At 41.7% G+C, this 18263-nt stretch overlaps 1 protein-coding gene and 1 long non-coding RNA gene across 5 annotated transcripts; one reads left to right on the top strand and one right to left on the bottom strand.

Moving 5' to 3' along the window:
• Positions 1-18: 18 nt before the first annotated feature.
• Positions 19-16378, top strand: CFI (complement factor I). 4 transcript variants are annotated; one of them, XM_035111824.2, is made up of 14 exons: positions 22-369; positions 511-763; positions 2352-2502; positions 3809-3978; positions 5285-5395; positions 8420-8530; positions 10211-10246; positions 10984-11013; positions 11216-11251; positions 11738-11841; positions 12483-12589; positions 13335-13615; positions 14284-14385; positions 15631-16378. In XM_035111824.2, the coding sequence occupies exons 1-14, from the start codon at positions 307-309 to the stop codon at positions 15846-15848; spliced, it is 1773 nt and encodes a 590-aa protein (XP_034967715.1). In that variant the 5' UTR covers positions 22-306; the 3' UTR covers positions 15849-16378. The 4 variants fall into 4 exon arrangements, with proteins under 4 accessions (XP_060134481.1, XP_060134482.1, XP_034967715.1 ...); XM_060278498.1 differs by lacking the exon at positions 8420-8530 and having other exon boundaries at positions 19-369; XM_035111825.2 differs by lacking the exon at positions 10984-11013.
• LOC132592626 (uncharacterized) lies at positions 12097-15344 on the bottom strand. Its single transcript, XR_009558122.1, has 2 exons — positions 15299-15344; positions 12097-14928 (listed from the first exon to the last, which is right to left on the bottom strand). It is a non-coding gene; the product is annotated as an uncharacterized LOC132592626 (long non-coding RNA).
• Positions 16379-18263: the final 1885 nt, after the last annotated feature.

Here is an 18263-nt window from a genome sequence, read left to right as displayed (position 1 = left end):
GAGAGTATTAAGAAAGTTGTGTGAGAGGACAGCACAGGACAGCACATTCCTTTAGGGATCTACCAGTCTTTTTACTTGTTTGCTTCTCTTATCATTTTTGCAGTGAACAGTGAATTGAGGTTTAAGCAGGATCTTGTCTAAGAGCTGAGAACCATCCATGCACATGGATGTTCTCCGTAGTTGTTTCGGAACCATCTTTATAAATATTTGCTAATGGTTAAAAATTAAACACATAGCAGAAGTCTGAGACTGGGGAAAAGTTTTAGGGAAAGAAAATATTCTAAATACGGACAGACACTCTTCACCATGAAATCATTATCAGCTCTCGTGTTTATTTTGTGCTTACCACTTGGAATTTTTCAACAAAAGGTAAGGATTTTTATTTCTTAAAAAATGGTTGGCATTGTAAGAAACACATTTTATTGGTAATACTTTAAGGCTTGCATGGATCTGAAGGAAGTGTGAAAACAACAAATCCACTTCTGTTACTGAATAGTATTTGTTTTTTAGGACAATACATATCTGATAGAAGAATGTGTGAACAATGGCTACACTCAGAATTCTTGCGAGAAAGTGTTTTGCCAGCCATGGCAGAGGTGTGTGGATGGCTCCTGTTTCTGTAAGCTACCTTACCAATGCCCAAGAAATGGAACCTTGGTTTGTTCTACAGAGAAGAGGACTTTAAATTACTGCCAGCTAAAGAGCTTGGAATGTCAGCGTAAAAAGAGCAGATTTATGAACAGAGGAAGATGCAGCTCTCAAGGTAAGAAGAAGTATATGTTTCATTTTCATCTTCTGAATTGATTGTTGATCCTGAGAAAGACCAGGCTTTTGTGGGAGTGTTTATATAGATTAGCAGAGTTTAAACTATCCCCTATTTAGTATATGCAGAGACAAGCGGGTTGCTAACTCGTTTGAGTCCTATTAATAATTATACCTTCCTGGTTGATAATCCCTTTCTGTCCCTCTTAAATAAAACGCACTTGAATCTGAATCATATTAACATAAACTAATTTACTTTCACATTCTTTCAGTTTCCAGCATCTGAGCAGTTACCAGTTAACACTCCTAGCACCAACAGCCCAACCGAGAAACGGCCTGCCACATAGAGGCAGTTAGTCCTCTCGGAATGTTGGACTTGACTGACAGCTTTATATCCGAAAGCTTTAAGGGTTGGGTGCAGACCATAGCTGCCAAGTCTCCCGCTTAAAAATGAGGGATCAGCAGCAGCGCGGCACCGGAAGTCGCCTCTACGCATGTCTGGACATGCGTAGAAGCAACTTCCGGTGCCGGCGCTGCCCGATTTTCTGTGCCCAGGCATGAACAGAGCGGGTACCCGAAATGGAGCCTCCCTAGCAGGTAGGATTTCCGGGAATTTTTTCTATTCGGGATAACAGTGGGAAACGGATTAAAATCCGGGGGTTTCCTGCGAAAAGCGGGAGACTTGGCAGCTATGGTGTAGACGTGTGTGGACATTGATGTCTGCTTGTAATTCTGTTATACTGACACAGTTTTGGTGGTATCCAACTATGGCTTTGCCTTAGCACATAGTGCTTCCACTTGCACCTGATTTCCACCAAACCACCACCACGACATTAACCCCCTACTACCCCTACTCCAGGGGTAGCTCATTGTTATTTACTGTTGTTAAGTGTCTTCCGAGTTATTTTTGTAAAAAAGAAAAACAATGAATTATTTTAATATAATAATTTAAATGTGTGTTATGTGTATGCAACCAAATACTGTACACAGGCAGAACAACCCTAGACTCATATAACAGCTCTTGACAGGTCTTGACATTCTTGGCCTACCTGTAAAATGTTGCACATTTGTCATTCCTACAGCACAGAGTATTTTGTTTCTGTCATGCCTTATCACTCTCCCTCCACTGCATTTACCAGTCATATGCACAAAAAGCAGCAGAGAGTCTCGCTTTCTGCTCAGAGTCCATTGCTCAAAGACTGGCTTGGTGACATTCCAGGCTCTTTAAAATAAACAATGCCCTGTAAATGGGGGGGAAACCCTGTGCTTTTTGTATCTATATAAAACATACAGCTATTTCCTGGTATGCATTTGTGTGAATTGTTGTAGAAATTCAAATCTGGCATCCTAGAGAGGAAGCAAATTGACAAAGAATGTGCCATTTGATTAAATAATACTGTACAGTACCTGTCTTCCCATTCAAGGTTAATTTATTTTTTCACTTATTTTACCTCCACCCTTCAGACAAACAATGCCAACAGAACTATACACATGGCGCCTTGCTTACAACAAAGTGGGTTTTGCCCACATTGCTGTCTTTTGTAAACCTTACCGACCTAAACATGAGCAGATTTTGCTTTGCTTTCTAGAGACTTTTCAAGTTTCGTTGAAGCCTGAAAATGCAACATCAACAGGAATTATCCAAGTGGAAGTGAATCAATCCCCAAAGACACCTGTGTGTGGATTTAATTGGGGTATGAATGAAGCTAATGTGGCCTGCAGACATCTTGGTTTTCCAGAGTAAGATTCTGGGGTGGAATGGAGAGCTGCTTATATGGATAAAATGTTACTTAAATAAATCTTAAGAAAAACTCTGAATTCGTGGCATCCATCTTTATGATGGATCTGAACAGGGATGGGGAATCTGTGGCCCTGCAGGTGTTCTTGGACTCAAACTCCCATCATGCCTGTGTTCTTCCCCATGCAAGGGTCTCATCGGGGTGCAAGGGAGGGTTCTAGCATGTGCTGAGCAAAGAGCCCAGAGGCACCAGGTAATGTATTGCTAGCTGCTAGCGCCAGTTCCAAATCCAGGAGGCAAAGTCAGGTCAAGCAATGCCAGTAAGTCCAGAGAAGCAAGGTCCAGCAAAGCAAAGGCCAAAAAGCAAACACCTAGGTGGGATGTCGGCCAGTGCAGGCTGGATGTTGCTCCAGCGATGAGCAAATCCAGACCAATCCTTAAATAGGATGGCAGCTTCTTTCAGCCCTGATTAATGGAGTCCTTTCTCTTAAAGGGGCCCTGGCTGTTTACTATGGTTCTGTTTTGCATTCTCAGCTAGAGTCTGAAGAGGGTAATGGGGCTTCTTCAAGATGGAGAGGTGCTGGCATCAGTTGCTCCTCTGGTGCTGGAATTCCCAAGGAGATAGAGATGCCCAAGGTGGGCTCAGAGGGCACATACTTCTCCTGGCTCTGAATTCGTAACAATTTTCCCTGACGGTGGGGAGGCAGAGCCCTGGGTCATGGCTCCCTGACCATTGGGCATGGTGGTTTGAAGCTGACGGGAGCTGGAGTCCAACAACACCTGAGAGAGTCCTAATTCCCAACTGTGGAGTATGAGGTCAGGGCCATAGTTAATAGTCAGTGCTTTTTATTCAGGGGGTACTCAAGAGTATGCAGTTTGAGGTAGGTACCCTTTGAAGTAGCAGCGCTTGGGAAGACCTTTCTTGAGTCCACGGAGCACTACTGAACACTACTGAACCTTCTAGAAGGTCATATTATTTCCCCATCTAGCCTGCTGTTGTCTTTTTTGTCTTGCGGTGTTTTTGGCTGCTCCCCATAAACTGGCAAAACCAAAGAGATGCAAGGCTCCTTACAGTTCAGTAGCTCCACACACACAAAAAAAAATAATTGTCTGAATAAACTGTACATTTAATATATAACACATGATAGTTTTATAGCAAACCATGGTACTGTATAAAGAATGCATTTTTGTGCTTGCTTAGGCAGCACATATACTAAAATTGGAATGATACAGAGAAGAATGCATTTTATTTTCCAAAATAACAAAGGGCCAATGATTACTTCTCTTCTTTTTTCTTGCATTGCTCAGAGGGGCTGATCGTACAGACACTGTTGACCCAAAAGAAGACTCCGATTCATTGGAATGCCTTAAGGCAAGATGCAGAGGAATAGAGACCAGCCTAGCAGAATGTACTTTAACTAGAGTGAATAAAACTAAGGAGAAAGTGGCAAAAGTGGTGTGCCATACAACACATAGAGGTTGGTAAAACAAGTTTTATTGGGGGGGGGGTATTGTCTGTAGTTAGCCATTTCTGGCTTGATAATCAAATTCTCCAACTTGGAACAAAACACTGCAATATGAAATATTCCTCTTCAGTGTGCTAGCCATGCCCTCTTACAGGAGACTCCATTCCATTCCATTCCTCCTCTCCTCACCCTCCACTGGCATTAACTCCCCTTGGAAGAGATAACTCAACATTCTGTAGTCACTGAACATGTCACAGGGTTTTAGCATGTTGATATCGCTCTTGTGGATACATAGCTGTTGTAACTCAGCACCTGAGTTCATTACAGTGTTAGTATCTGCCTGTAAATGACATGTTGGTGCAGTCCCTCTCTCACTTTCCCTTGGGTGGCTTAAGAAAAACTAGTGTACCCTGAGGCAACAAAGCCCAGGCCAGGGATCTTATACCACCAGGCCAAGAAGAGACTTTTGGCATGGCAGGACACTTTTGCTTTATATCTTCTATCATTTCATAGAATAGAATCTTAGAACCATAAGAGTTGGAAGGGACCACGAGGGCCATCTAGTCCAACCCCCTGCAATGCAGGAATCTTTTGCCCAATGTGGGGCTAGAACCCGCAACCCTGAAATAGTAAACCAGCTTGGGAGCCTTGGCAGAAAGGCATTGCATAAATGCAGTCACTCAGTCAATATGATAGAAAGGATGCCTCTTAATTACTGCTTCTGTTGCTGCATATTTAGTCAAACTACACTGTGGATTCTTTGAAACAACGCAGTCACTGTTCACAGTCAATTGGGCTACCTGAAGACGTGCTGCTGTGTTTTGAGGTTCTCACTGGTTGTGTTTGTTTTAGCTGGATTTAATGTTAGTTGCTTTGGGTCACTGCTGCAAGGAAAATGACTACTGTAAATGATAATCATCATGAGTCCTGAATGAAGTCGGGTAAACAGGCCTCACTCAACTTTCAAAGTTACCCCCACCCCAGGGCCAGCCAGGGCCTGTTCCCCTCCCCACAACATACAGTTTTAAATCTCTCCATACTAATTTAAATCTCTCCTTTTTTAAAAAAAAATCCTTGTGAATGCTATGATGAATTTATCTTTTTATTTGCTGTCTCGTATTTGTCACTGATGGAAAGGAAACATAGAAATGCTCTTAATAATTAAACCAGAGACAGACAGTTATGCTGAACACAATAGTTTCATGTCTTCAGCCACAGTGCACCCATCCCAGAAAACAAACCTATGGAGTTATATATTTCTTTTTCTGCTGCAGAATATCTAACCAAAACATTATTTGTTTCTCATCCCACTTGACAGAATGTTCCCCAAGAGAATTCCGTTGTGTCAATAGAAAATGCATCCCTTCCGTTAAGACATGCAATGGCGTCAACGACTGTGGAGACTTAAGTGATGAAGTATGCTGCAAAGGTATGTTCTATGCTATGCAATCATTCTTGTTTTCGTGTATTATCAGTCACATAAACAAAAGCCTCTGAAAGCTACTTTAAAGCTATGTGCTTGTCAAACAAATGCTTGTAAACAAAAGGTTAAAATATTCAAGTCATATTTCTTCAGTCATGTTAGGTATCAGTTAGATTTATATGCAGTCATACCTCGGTTTAAGTACGCCTCAGTTTGAGTATTTTCAGTTTAAGTACTCCGCGGACCTGTCTGGAACGGATTAATCCACTTTCCATTACTTTCTTTTTTATATAATAATTTTTATTAATTTTGCATATTAACAAAACAAAAACACATATACAATTAAGTAACATATTTTCCGCCTTCTTCTAACCCACCCTCCACGAGATCCCTCCTGCCACAAGGTATTCCCATGAACAATGCGCAGTCGAAGGTGGTGCATTTTATAGTTGGACTTATCCCCGCCCCTCCCTCCTCACCCCGGCAACCCCCCCCCTGCCACTGAGGGGTCCTAGGGTAATAAGAAGAGAATAGGTGAGTGTCCGCCCAACTATTTAAACTTTACCAATAATCACAAAAAACATAAAAAATAGATAAAAAGACGAAAAAAGAAAAAAACAATGGGCTTCCCCTACCTCCCCCTTTTCTGATTTTCGTTTTTTTAACCCCATTTAAGCAGTTTTCTTATCATATTCCCCATTCTATTTTCCAAATTCTCCAATCTTATATCAATAACATCCTTATTTTCTATTAAATTTTCTTCTAACATCATTTCCCATTCCCACCACCCCTCCCACCCCAGCACTCCCCCTGCCACAGAGAGTTTCTAGGGGAAAGAAGGGGAGAGGCAATGGTTCTTTTTCCAATTGGGTCTTCTCTCCCTCCCCGCCCCAGGAGCCCCCCCTGCCACCAAGAGCTCCCTGCGCGCAGAGGGCCGACAAGAGGAAGAGAACCCCCAACCGTCTCCTAAATTATTTAGCAATCTCTTTTATAATACTTCTAAATAACTCCTAAATCTTATTTCTGTCTTATCAACATTCTTTTTCTTCCCAGGCCCCAATTTTTTCCCCAAAACTCCCATATTCTTAAAACCTTTTTACATTCCCAATTCTAAATTTTCTCCTTATCCCCAATTCTTTCCTCCCCCTCCCCTGATCTCAGCCTTCCCCTTCCATTCCAGCAAGTACCAAAGTCCATGATCCAGTTTTCAGTCCTTTTTTATCCATCCCATTGAACAAAATACATTCCTCCTTCATCCCACCCCCTTCCTAACAAATTTTTCAGTCCAGGCTTCTCTGTCCCCCCCCCCCAGAAGTCCCTTCTTCTTTGCATGATGCTTTTCTTGTGGGTTTTCTGTCTCTTCAGAAATTCTTGCTTCTCCCCCTCCAAAGGAGGGGTATTCCAGATCTCGTCTGAGTCTTTGTTCTTTTGCAAATCCGGTGTTCCATCCTCATTTTCTTCAATTATGTTGTAACTCGGTTCATCAGTCTTTTTATCCTCCTGCACCATTTCTTGAAGTATTTCATCTTTCTGTAAATCTTGGCTTATTCCTTCCAATTGTTGAGTCTTATGCATACTAATTTTTATTTCCCACAAGAGTCTGAAAACTTTCTCCTGGAAGCCAGGTGTGTAATCTTTTGTTGACATTTTCCTAGCTTTTCAAGGTCAGAGCAAAACTTGGGAAACAGGAAGTGGTTACAAGTTCTAATAATTCCACATAGTCCAAACTGGATACATTATATTCCATATATTATAACTTCAGCTTTTTAATTATTTCCAACAGCCCTCAAATATCAAACCAAGAGTCCTTAAAAATCAGTTCCTTCCTCTTCCTCACCCCATTATATTCCACTCGCTGTTCTGTTAGGGGTGCCAATTTTCAGGGTATGGTGAGGGTCTCTTCTTCAATTGCATATACTTGCAGGGTTCTTACAGTCTAAAACCGTTCTCCCCCTTTACCCTGCCTCTGGGGGAGAATCTTAGGTCAGTTCTTGGAAATGTTCAAACAATAAAGTTCTTGCCCTGGCACCGGGATTCTTCCTTAAGCTGCTTCCTCTTTAAATCAGTAGGGGGGGAGATCGGCTTCTGTTTTTTAAGTCTCACCCCCCCGTTCCAAATTTTGAGTCCAATTTTAAATCTTTAAATCTTTTTACTCACAGTCTGTCGATTTGCCAAACCCTTCTTTGGAAAAATCCAGTGCTCTCCGCCTCCGGCACGGAGCTTCTCTCTGCAAGGGTAGCGATGGCGCTCCAAAATGGCCCCCGCGACTGCGACCCTTCTCACTCCGGAGCTCTTATTAGAGCCTACCGGAAAGTTGGAGAGCCGGGATTGGGGCGCTGCTGGGCTAATTCTGCCCCCAGAACGCTCGATCTGGGGTTCTATGGGGTGCAGCGGCGCTCCCGCTGCTTTCCCCCCCTTGCAGAGTCGGGTCGCCTCGGAGCTCGAGACGGACCCCGCCGGACGGCGCTGGAGCTGAACTAGAAGCCCACTTTCCATTACTTTCAATGGGAAAGTTTGCTTCAGGTTAAGTACACTTCAGGTTAAGTACAGACTTCCGGAACCAATTGTGTTTGTAAACCGAGGTACCAACTTCAACTCAAAACTCCCCAAGGTCACTTAGAACAAAGCAAACATAAGCTTCACTAATCAAAATCAATGGATCAGAACTAAAAACAGTACCATGAACATATGGGGTGGGGTGGGGGTGTTTTCATTGCTCCCAAAAAGAGAGAGATTTGCATTCAACTTTATACACACAAAGGAGCAGGAAAGCTCCATTTCCAAAAAGAATGTAGAATATTTCAAAGTTACATTGCTTAATTTTAAAAAATAACTGAATAATTCAATCAATAGAGCATGAGACTCTTAATCTCAGGGTTGTGCAAAAAGATTCCCACATTGCAGGGGGTTGGACTAGATGACCCTCATGGTCCCTTCCAACTCTACAATTCTTTGTGCTTAGGCCTTAAACCACTGTGCTACCGATGGACCATTTTGTGTTTTATATCCTGACTGATCTCTTTCCGACAGCATGCAGGGGGAAAAACTTCCACTGTCATTCAGATGTGTGTATTCCAAGAAGATACGTCTGTGACAATGAAGTGGACTGTTTAACAGGAGAAGATGAGACTCGCCAAGAGTGTAAGAGTATACCTTTCCATTTATTTGTGGCTGCATTCAGACAATAATCCCCACACCACACCACCCTACCCCGACCATGTACAGTGGTACCTCTACTTACGAATTTAAGGCGTTCCGAACACACATTTGTAAGTTGAAAATATTTGTAAGTCAAATCCCATAGGAAAGCATTGGGAGAAAAAATTCGTAAGTCGAAGCAACCCTATCTAAAAATTTGTAAGTAGAAAAAATCCAATCTAAACCGCATCCAAGATGGCTCCATTTGTAAGTAGAAAAATTCGTAAGTAGAGTTATTTGTAAGTAGAGGTACCACTGTAATGGGTTTGGATAAGCTTAGAACAGTCTAGCTAGCTGAAATTGTGGTGATATCTGAGACCATTGCACAGCCCATCCATCATGTCCACTTGTCCCTCATTAACAGACGAGCAATATCAAAACCTAAACAGAGTGCTCATGCATAGCTCACAGTACAACACTACAGCTTGAAAGGGGCGAGGGATGCTTTCTGTAACCTAATAGCTTACTTGATTTGAAGTTTGTGCTCCACTTACTGATATATGATTTGCAGCTGTCCTTTTGTTCATCTTAGATGTGCAGCTTGCCCCATCCAAATAGGCTGTTGTAGCTAAAAACACAGAGAACAGCTCAAGAAAACGAGCAGCATTCATTTCAATGGGGCGCATAAAGGGAATGCTTTCTGTTTACGGTATTTAACAAAAATATATACCTCTTGATTGTAAAAAGAACACCTAAACAATATAAAAAAACAAACCCAAAAAACCATTGATAGTCGTGTTGTCAATAAAAGGCAGCTGAAAACAGGTATTTTAAAAGGTTCAGAACATAATTAAAATTAACAGTAAGCTAAAAGCACATGTTACCCTTCCAGGTGGATATTGCAGGTTGATTTGTACTATTTGAAAACCAAACCCTTCTCATTCTCATATAAGGAGAATCCGTTTGCAAGCATATCTATGCATTTTCTCAATGAAGGCATTCATCCCTGTTCAATATTCTGCATTTTCCACAAATATATTTGTGCACAAAGCAGTCCACAGCAATAGGACATAATAATAATAATGTGATAATTGTAATGAATCATTATTTAATCACATTTTTTTAAAAAATGTAAACCACCTTGGGTATCATGGTAGAAAAGTGTGTACGTATCTATATCTGTATAAAACACAATAAAAGTTATACTATCACTGCAATGCAGCACTACCCATCCAACTATTAACAATTTCATTTAAAATTCATCAAAAAGTGAGCATGTGTTTGGTCTATATATCATGCTTGTCACGTCACTTCACCCTGCAGAGCAAAAGGAGTGAATGGAGCCTAGGTCCATATTAAACACGATACTAGAAAAATTAATAGCAAGAGAGGCACAAAGAGAAAGAAATCACCCCATCAGCACAACTGCTATTAGCCCCAGGAGGAAAGCTAATAGGGATTCCCAATGTCTACTTTGGCCCTTCGTCATCTGTATTACTGAGCAAGGTTCATATGTAGTTTTGAGCCACTCCCTACAGTTTAGAGGTGGAGTTTAACAATATCTGCAGGACTACAGACCCTTAATATAATGGAAGTCAGTCTAGTTCATTGTTTGTTGGTGGTGGATTGGTTTTTTATGTGTTCACCTTACTTATTTTATGTATATGTGCATGTTTTAAATAGGTGATAAAAAAAGAGCTGAAGGAAATGAACATTCGGGTAATTTTTATATATATATTATTTTATAACTCTATTCTTATGTTTCTCTCTGGGTTCTCTCAGGAGTGTCCTGCTTTTTATAGGTCAGCTTATTGGGCAGGAATAGCTCAGGAAAAAACTGGTCTCTAATTTGCAGCCCATTCATGGAACCACAGTTATACAGAGCAAATAAATAAATGCACAGTTTGAAACTATTTGAAAAAAGATCAATGTAACCAATGATCAGAAGAAAAAAATGTACATATTATTGCTTGCAAATTTTGTGATCAGCCCATTTAAATGTTCCTCTGTCCATTCCCAAACTTGGGTCCTCAAATGTTGTTGGACTACAATGCTCATCATCCTTGACCATTGGGCCATGCTGGCTGGGGCTGATGAGAGTTGTAGTTTAACAACATCTGGAAACCCAAGGTTGAGAGAGGCTGCTCTTGTCTACCAAGGTGAAGAAGGCTTCCGAGTTGCTCTCTGCAATCAGCATTAGTTCCACAGCTGAACAAAGCATCTCCTTCCTTCTAACTCTTCAAGAACTTCACCCCTGCAAGGCTAAACCTGGAAGGTTATACTAGCATAGCCAATGGTCAAGTCTGATGCAGGCATTATAGGATGTCCAACATTTAGATTCTCAAACGCCAATATACAGCAAACCGATCTAATGCATACCATAGTGTTCGTTGATGTGTTGTTGTTTTTCTGTGTACACCCTACTTATCATATATATGCATGTATGTTTTAAATAGGAAATAGAAGAGCTGAACAAAATGCAAGAGGTAACATTTTGTGTTTTAATATTATTTCCTGGACATCACTAAGTTCTTTGCAGCATGAAAATAAACACTATCACTTGCTAATTGCTATAAATCAAAGAGCTGTGAAGGCTCAGCTGCAGGAATGTTCATAGGTTCATGGATATGAAACTAGATTTTCAGATACAATAATTTAATGTAGTTGTACACTCTTATTTTATTTCAGAAGGAACAGAAGATGCTGAACAGTCTATGGATGAAGGTAAATACACTATATCATCATCAATAGACAATATGACAGTTGCTTGGACTGATTCAGCAGTCCAGTCCTATGCATGCTTACTCATAAGTGAAGTCTGCTTTGCTCAATGGAACTTATTACATGCATTCACTAATCACTCTTGAAAATTGCTGCTTGTGTCAAATGGGCATTTTTGCACGCAATTATCCCTAATATGTGGGGGTTCTAGATTGCACAGCTGGCCTCTACAAGAGGTCCCCAGTTCAGAAGTTGACACTCCATCTTGTGAAGGACTGGAAGGACAGGGAATGTGATGTGCCGGAGGAGGTGGGGTTTGCCAGTGCACCCAACTCTCCTTTGTTCAATTATCATCAATGCACGTATGTAAACTAAATGCCCAAAGAGGGCTTAAAAAGCCATAAAAAAATCAAACAACAGAGCAGTTTCTTTCAACAAATGCAAGGGAACGAGTTGTAAGCATGACACTGCTTATCTCTTTTATTAAAGAAAGAAGAAAGATCAAAACATTGTTACCTCAATTACAGTGCGGCATTGCAAACCACACGGTTACTCGTCAGAAGCGAATCGTAGGTGGATTCACTGCAGGAAAGGTAAAAGGAAAATCAGGCATAGCTAACAATACAGCTACTATAATGTTGAGTCTGTAATGTCAAGTCTGTGCTTTTAATGCATTTTTTAGACCTGCAGGAATGGTGACAATGGATAAAACAACCTAGAAATCCATGGCGAAGCATAAGCTTTTTGAGTACAGTATAAGTAGGAAACCGAAGAGTTAATTTTCAGCCTTTTAAAATATTGCCCAGCAATATCCCCCCCTTCCTCCTCCAGTCATAAGCTAGGGAATCTGAATGGGTGGCACAGTTGAATCACTCCAGTTAAGGGCCTATTGTGGATTTTTTTTTGCCATAGGACATTTTAGTACATCAAATATTATTTTTTAAAATCCAACTAGAAGCAGGAACTAAAAAAGTGGAATGGATGAAGGAGCTATTTCTTTATCCAATAGGAAAAGAAGAGGCAGCACATCAAAATGCTGAACCTTTGTTTCTCTGACTTTTCCTGAAGAAGGTAGAGTAGAAACAGTAGGGTCTGAAATAAATATCTACCGTACTTTGTCAACCTACGTTGATTTTTGCTCCTACTTCCAGTTCCACATGGGGATCACATACAAGTAATATTAGTAGGAGAACTGGTCTAGAAAAGTGTAACATCATGCCTCATGTATTTGCAGGATGAATTTCCCTGGCAAGTGGCCATTAAAGATGTAGGGACAAGAGTGAACTGCGGTGGCGTTTATATTGGGGGCTGCTGGGTTTTGACGGCTGCACACTGTGTTAGGTAAGTGGATTTGGCGACTCTCAAATGGGAATTGCCTTGCAGCAAGAGACAGAACAAAATGAACTTTTAGGGTCTTGGACGTCTACGGTTCCATCTACGTTACAACGGTCTAGGAGTTCTATATTGGCTTAATTGACATAGGCGTAGCTGGGGGTTGGGCAGGAGGGACAGTTGCTCCCCCCCCCCAAAACAAGTAAATAAATAAAAATACCTAACTGGTCCCTTATATTTTTTTGAAATTCTTTGAGATCTTTGGGGGAATCTCTGTTGGTGGTCCCCCATGGCTCAGACACACAGCTGATAACTAGTAGAAGCCGTGCATTCAGCAGGGTGAGCTCAAGACGGTTGAACTCCCTCGCAACTGAAATTAGAGAGACACACTGTCGGTTGAACTTCAGGTTTTTTAATTGTTTGATTGTCCCATTTTCCGTGGATTTTTTTTCCAGAAATGCAAATAATTAAGTGGGTTTTTAAAAAAGTTAATCTTAAAATGAATGCAATAATAAATAAATAAATATGTAGCCAGGCCTCAGCTATTTTTGCTAAATCACAGCGTTTCTAATCTAATGGATTTAATCTAATGGATTTCATAAAGGCATGGAAAACTGTGCAGGAGTCTATTGCTAAAAGTGGGCGCTTGTGTATATAATCCATTTCACTACTTGTTTCAGTAGCTGGAAAATGTTTCATAATCCAAAGTTTGTGTTTCTGCTTGCACTCCTTGAAACACATTTCTTTTTTGCAGAGAGAGCCGTGCACATACTTATTTGGTATGGACTGGAATGCTGAACACAGTAAAACAGGAAGATATAATAGAAGCATTTCAAGTAGTTAAAGTAATAGTTCACGAGAAGTACAACACCAAAACATATGAAAATGACATTGCTTTGCTGGAGATGAAACCCAGGGACAAGAACCAATCAACATGTTACCCGCGTGACTCTGTGCCAGTCTGTGTCCCTTGGTCAAAATACATGTTCAAAGGTGGCCACCAGTGCAAAGTGTCCGGCTGGGGACTCAATGAAGGTAAATGGAATAGGCTAATTACTTCTTTGAATTATGGTTACAATTTCCTCATCTCTTCTGGCCTCATACTTTGCTAAGCTACAAAAGCACTTCCTTTCAACTCTTCTATATAACAGCTCATTAAAAGCTGTGTCACTAGCATTTCCTATTGGTCTCAGCTGAACATCTCACCCCCCCTTCTTCCCCCTCCCCCACCATCCTGTATCAAGTCATGAGAAAAGGAATTACATTCCAAAATTCTCAAAGGGACTGTGAAATTCTCCGGGATGGAATCCGCAGGTGGATTTGGGAGTCTCTTCAAGTTTCAGCTACTACAGTGTGAGCTCTTTGAAGATAACTGTTGCTAACTGGTTTGGAAATCCATGTTGGCCAAGTCTTCACAACTCCTTCATTCAGAGACTTGAATGAAATTTATGTGAAATTTTTCACTTTTAAAAATTTATGTGAAATTTTCACTTTTTTTTTTAAAAAAAATGCAAGTTGTTTTGTCCTGCATTGGAAAAAAGTCTCATCAGATACTTAAAAAATCAGATTTACCCAACCACGGTTGAAATGGGATAAGTTTATGGACAGTGAATGAAAGTATTGAATTGTGAACAATTAATAATTGAATAAATGATAAATGAAATAATAAATAAAACACAAACTGTTATTTATTTCTTCTTTAGAATTTTCAACGCAATTTGGCCTTAAGTGGGGGTACATTTCTCTAATGGAAAACTGTTCTGAAATCTACGGGAACCGGTACTTTGAAGGCATGGAATGCGCAGGTGAATATGAACTGTATCATTTTTGACACCCATCTGGATGCAAACTCATGAGCCAGTACAGTGGTACCTTGGGTTAAGAACTTAATTCGTTCTGGAGGTCTGTTCTTAACCTGAGGTACCACTTTAGCTAATGGGGCCTCCCGCTGCTGTCGCCGCCGCTGCAGCATTGTTTCTGTTCTGATCCTGAAGCAAAGTTCTTAACCTGAGGTACTATTTCTGGGTTAGCGGGATCTGTAACCTGAAGCGTCTGTAACCTGAAGCGTCTGTAACCCGAGGTACCACTGTATTAAGTAAGCAGAGATGGGTCAACACATATCAGCGTCTGAGACAAAACAAACACACAAATAGCTCCCCACAAGAGTATTAAGAAGTTAACAGGAGGAGGGGATGTTTATCTGCCTGCTCCCTTCTGCCTTGGTTGTCATGCATGGCAGGGCTGTGGATGCAGCCATGGCCCCATTGCCCCACGTGACTCCACTAGACTAGCAGGAGTTTGGATTGCTCCCTAAACCATCAACATTTAAAGATAATATCCAAGATAACCTGGGACCCAGGTGGCGCTGTGGTTAAACCACTGAGCCTAGGGCTTGCTGATCAGAAGGTCGGCGGTTCGAATCCCTGTGACGGGGTGAGCTCCCGTTGCTTGGTCCCAGCTCCTGCCAACCTAGCAGTTCGAAAGCACGTCAAAATGCAAGTAGATAAATAGGAACCGCTACAGCGGGAAGGTAAACGGCGTTTCCATGTGCTGCTCTGGTTTGCCAGAAGCGGCTTTGTCATGCTGGCCACATGACCTGGAAGCTATACGCCGGCTCCCTCGGCCAATAATGCGAGATGAGCGCGCAACCCCAGAGTCGGTCACGACTGGACCTAATGGTCAGGGGTCCCTTTACCTTTACCTTTTATCCAAGATAACACCAGTTCACTGAATAATTATGTCAGTCTTTGTCAAGGATCAGGCTCAATGAACTCAGGCTCTGGATATGGGGAAATTGATTAATTGTCCCAAATAGGCCAAAAAAAAAAAATGCCTGAGCTATGGACAAGATAAAAAAACACCACGAAGTCATAGTTGTACACACACTTTGGGCCTTCTGCTCTATTTTGACTGTATCCAGTATCAATAATATAGTTTGGGAATGAAATTGCACCCATAATTCCCTTTGTTGTGGGTGAGGGCACCTGTGGCATCCTTGCCATTAAAATATGCATTCAACAACTTACTGTACTTGGTTTTTCTCTTTTCAGGTACGCATGATGGCTCTGTGGATTCCTGTAAAGGTGACTCAGGAGGACCCTTAGTTTGTTTTGACTCTAATAATGTAGGGTATGTTTGGGGTGTTGTGAGCTGGGGTGAAAATTGTGGCGAAAAAGGACACCCTGGGGTTTATACAAAAGTGGCACATTATTTCAGTTGGATTGGCCGTCACACTGGACTGAATCACATTTCGCGATATAACTTGTGATTTTGAATGTAAATATCACCTCTTTCTGCCTTGGCAATAACTAAAGATAGGCTACAGAACTTGTGGCTCAATCCAGCCAAAGTGAAGCATTGTCCTAGTGGTTTCAATGAGAGAAATGTACAACACGATTAAGTTTACTCAGAAGACGCAACTTACTCCCAAGTAAATATGTGTGCAGTTGCAGCTTTAAGCCTGCTGAAAACTGTGGCAGGGATGGGGGAGGAATCTTTGGCCCTCCAGATGTTTCAGGCTCCAGTTCCCATTAGCCCCAGCCAGCATGGCCAGCAGTCAGGGATGATGGGATCTGTAGTCCATTAACACGTGGAAGGCCATTGATTTCCCATCTCTCATCTGTGAAAGTTAAAAGTGTTCCGCTCTGGCTGGATTATGCTGCAGAAGATCATCAGTTATGAGTTGTGAAATTTAGCATTTAATAAATTTTAAAGTATGTGTGCTTCTGTAAACAGTTACTGCATTTCTTTTGTAAACATTGTATATTCAAATAAAAGTGATGTATACCACCAAGGAAATGTTTGTTTTTATTGTGGGTTTTGTATTGAGATTTGCTAAGCAGGCTCCACCGTACACAGGATGGCATAATACCTATGGACAGAGAATATTCAGGTATCTTACTATATAGTATAGACCATTTTCAAACATTTCAAACAGTTGCAGAATCCTTAAAACTCTGAAGTCCTGTTTTGGTGCTATTTTCCCTATTGTTTAAAAAAAATGCATGGAGACTGTCATGGCCTTGGGCCAATAAACTTCAGAGATTTAGTGATCCAGCCCAGCAGTAGCTCAGAAGAAAAGTCAGAGCCTGGTTTTAGGGGAGGACCTATGCTTGGATCCTGCACCCAACCTGCTAAAACCCAGGGAAGTATTGTAAACTGCCCTGTGATCCTCAGATGGAAGGGTGGTATCTAAACAACAACGCTGTCATCACCACCCAGACTCTGAGGAGTAGACTTCAGACTCCTCCAATGAGCAAGAAGGCTCTGGGGAATATTCCTCAACTAGGTTATCATTATTCTAACCTTCAGAAGCCAGCAAATGCAGAACATGATTCAAGCCCTTTAATGTAGCTAGCTAAAGCAGCTGAAGCCACTAGAGGTGAAAGGACCACAATGAACTGCAGCTGAGTTTATATTGGGGGGGCTGTTGGGTTTTGACATCTGCGCACTGTTAGGCTTGGGCAACTCTCAAATGGGAATGGTGGGCAGGTGGCCTTGCCTTGCATCAAGATACAGAACAAAGTGGCCTTTTAGGCCTTGATACTGTATGGCTCCATCTTCACTTCACATTCTACCAGTTTTCCATTGTCAAACAAAGTACAACATGGGTCTATACAATATAGGCTCTATACCACCTCAAATATAGACATAGAAGCATAGTTAAAAGGGACGCGGGTGGTGCTGTGGTGTAAACCACTGAGCCTCATGGGCTTGCCGATCACAAGGTTGGCAGTTCAAATCTGCACAACGGGGTGAGCTCCCATTGCTCTGTCCCAGCCAGTGTGGTGTAGTGGTTAAGAGCGGTAGACTCCTAAACTGGGGAACCAGGTTCGCGTCTCCGCTCCTCCACATGCAGCTGCTGGGTGACCTTGGGCTAGTCACACTTCTCTGAAGTCTCTCAGCCCCACTCACCTCACAGTGTTTGTTGTGGGGGAGGAAGGGAAAAAGAGATTGTCAACCGCTTTGAGACTCCTTAGGGTAGTGGTAAAGGGTCAGGGGTCCCTTTACCTTTACCTTTACCTGGGTTGGAAATGCTAATTGCTGAATGCCATTGTTCCTGGGAGGTGCCAGCCATGCTCTGTTTGATTCCTGCCTGAGGGGAAAGGGATTTGAACTCTGTGTTTCTTTTCAAGTTTCTCCTGTGAGTATACAAGTCTAGCTAGAAAATATTATACAATGTTTTTTATTTTGCTTGCCTGTAATCCTTTCCTTGAGAATTGTGGAAATACTTATATATTAGTTGCTCTTCCTTTTAAATAAATTCTGAAAAGACCATTTTGTTTCCTTATTTTGTGTGCCTCCATCTGCAAAGCTAAACTGGTGCATGACTGCTTAACACCGCTACTGAAGTTTTCCCTGGGTCAGTAAGGCGACTAGGGGGTTGCTCTTTTTACCCTCTGCCTCAGGGTTACTGGTGGATTAAAAAAGAGTGGTGGCAGCCGTTACTGTTTGTGTTGCATAAGTCTGGAAAAGACTGTGTCTTCCCCTTTTCCCTGCCTCTTCCGGTTCGCCTTGGAACAGGAGGACTGGGCGAGGGGGGGCAAGGGAGAGGGGCTTTGTGTTCACCCCCCCTCCCTGGCTCACCACAGTTGTATTTATTAAATTTTTACCTCCAGAATAAGGATTTAGCTCCTCCCAAACCATTTTTGTGTCTTTCCCCAGAAGACTACCAATTGTGGTA

Source organism: Zootoca vivipara, chromosome 9 (assembly GCF_963506605.1).
Source record: "Zootoca vivipara chromosome 9, rZooViv1.1, whole genome shotgun sequence".
NCBI lineage: Eukaryota > Metazoa > Chordata > Lepidosauria > Squamata > Lacertidae > Zootoca > Zootoca vivipara.
This window is presented reverse-complemented; position numbering and strand designations above follow the sequence as displayed.

Bases quoted from the DNA above. Each gene is read 5' to 3' on its own strand.
- CFI (XM_035111824.2), top strand. From the start codon at position 307: ATGAAATCATTATCAGCTCTCGTGTTTATTTTGTGCTTACCACTTGGA. The intron at 2,503-3,808 runs GTAAGATTCTGG...TGCATTGCTCAG, and splicing joins AGACATCTTGGTTTTCCAGA to AGGGGCTGATCGTACAGACA. The intron at 10,247-10,983 runs GTAATTTTTATA...TGTTTTAAATAG, and splicing joins TGAAGGAAATGAACATTCGG to GAAATAGAAGAGCTGAACAA.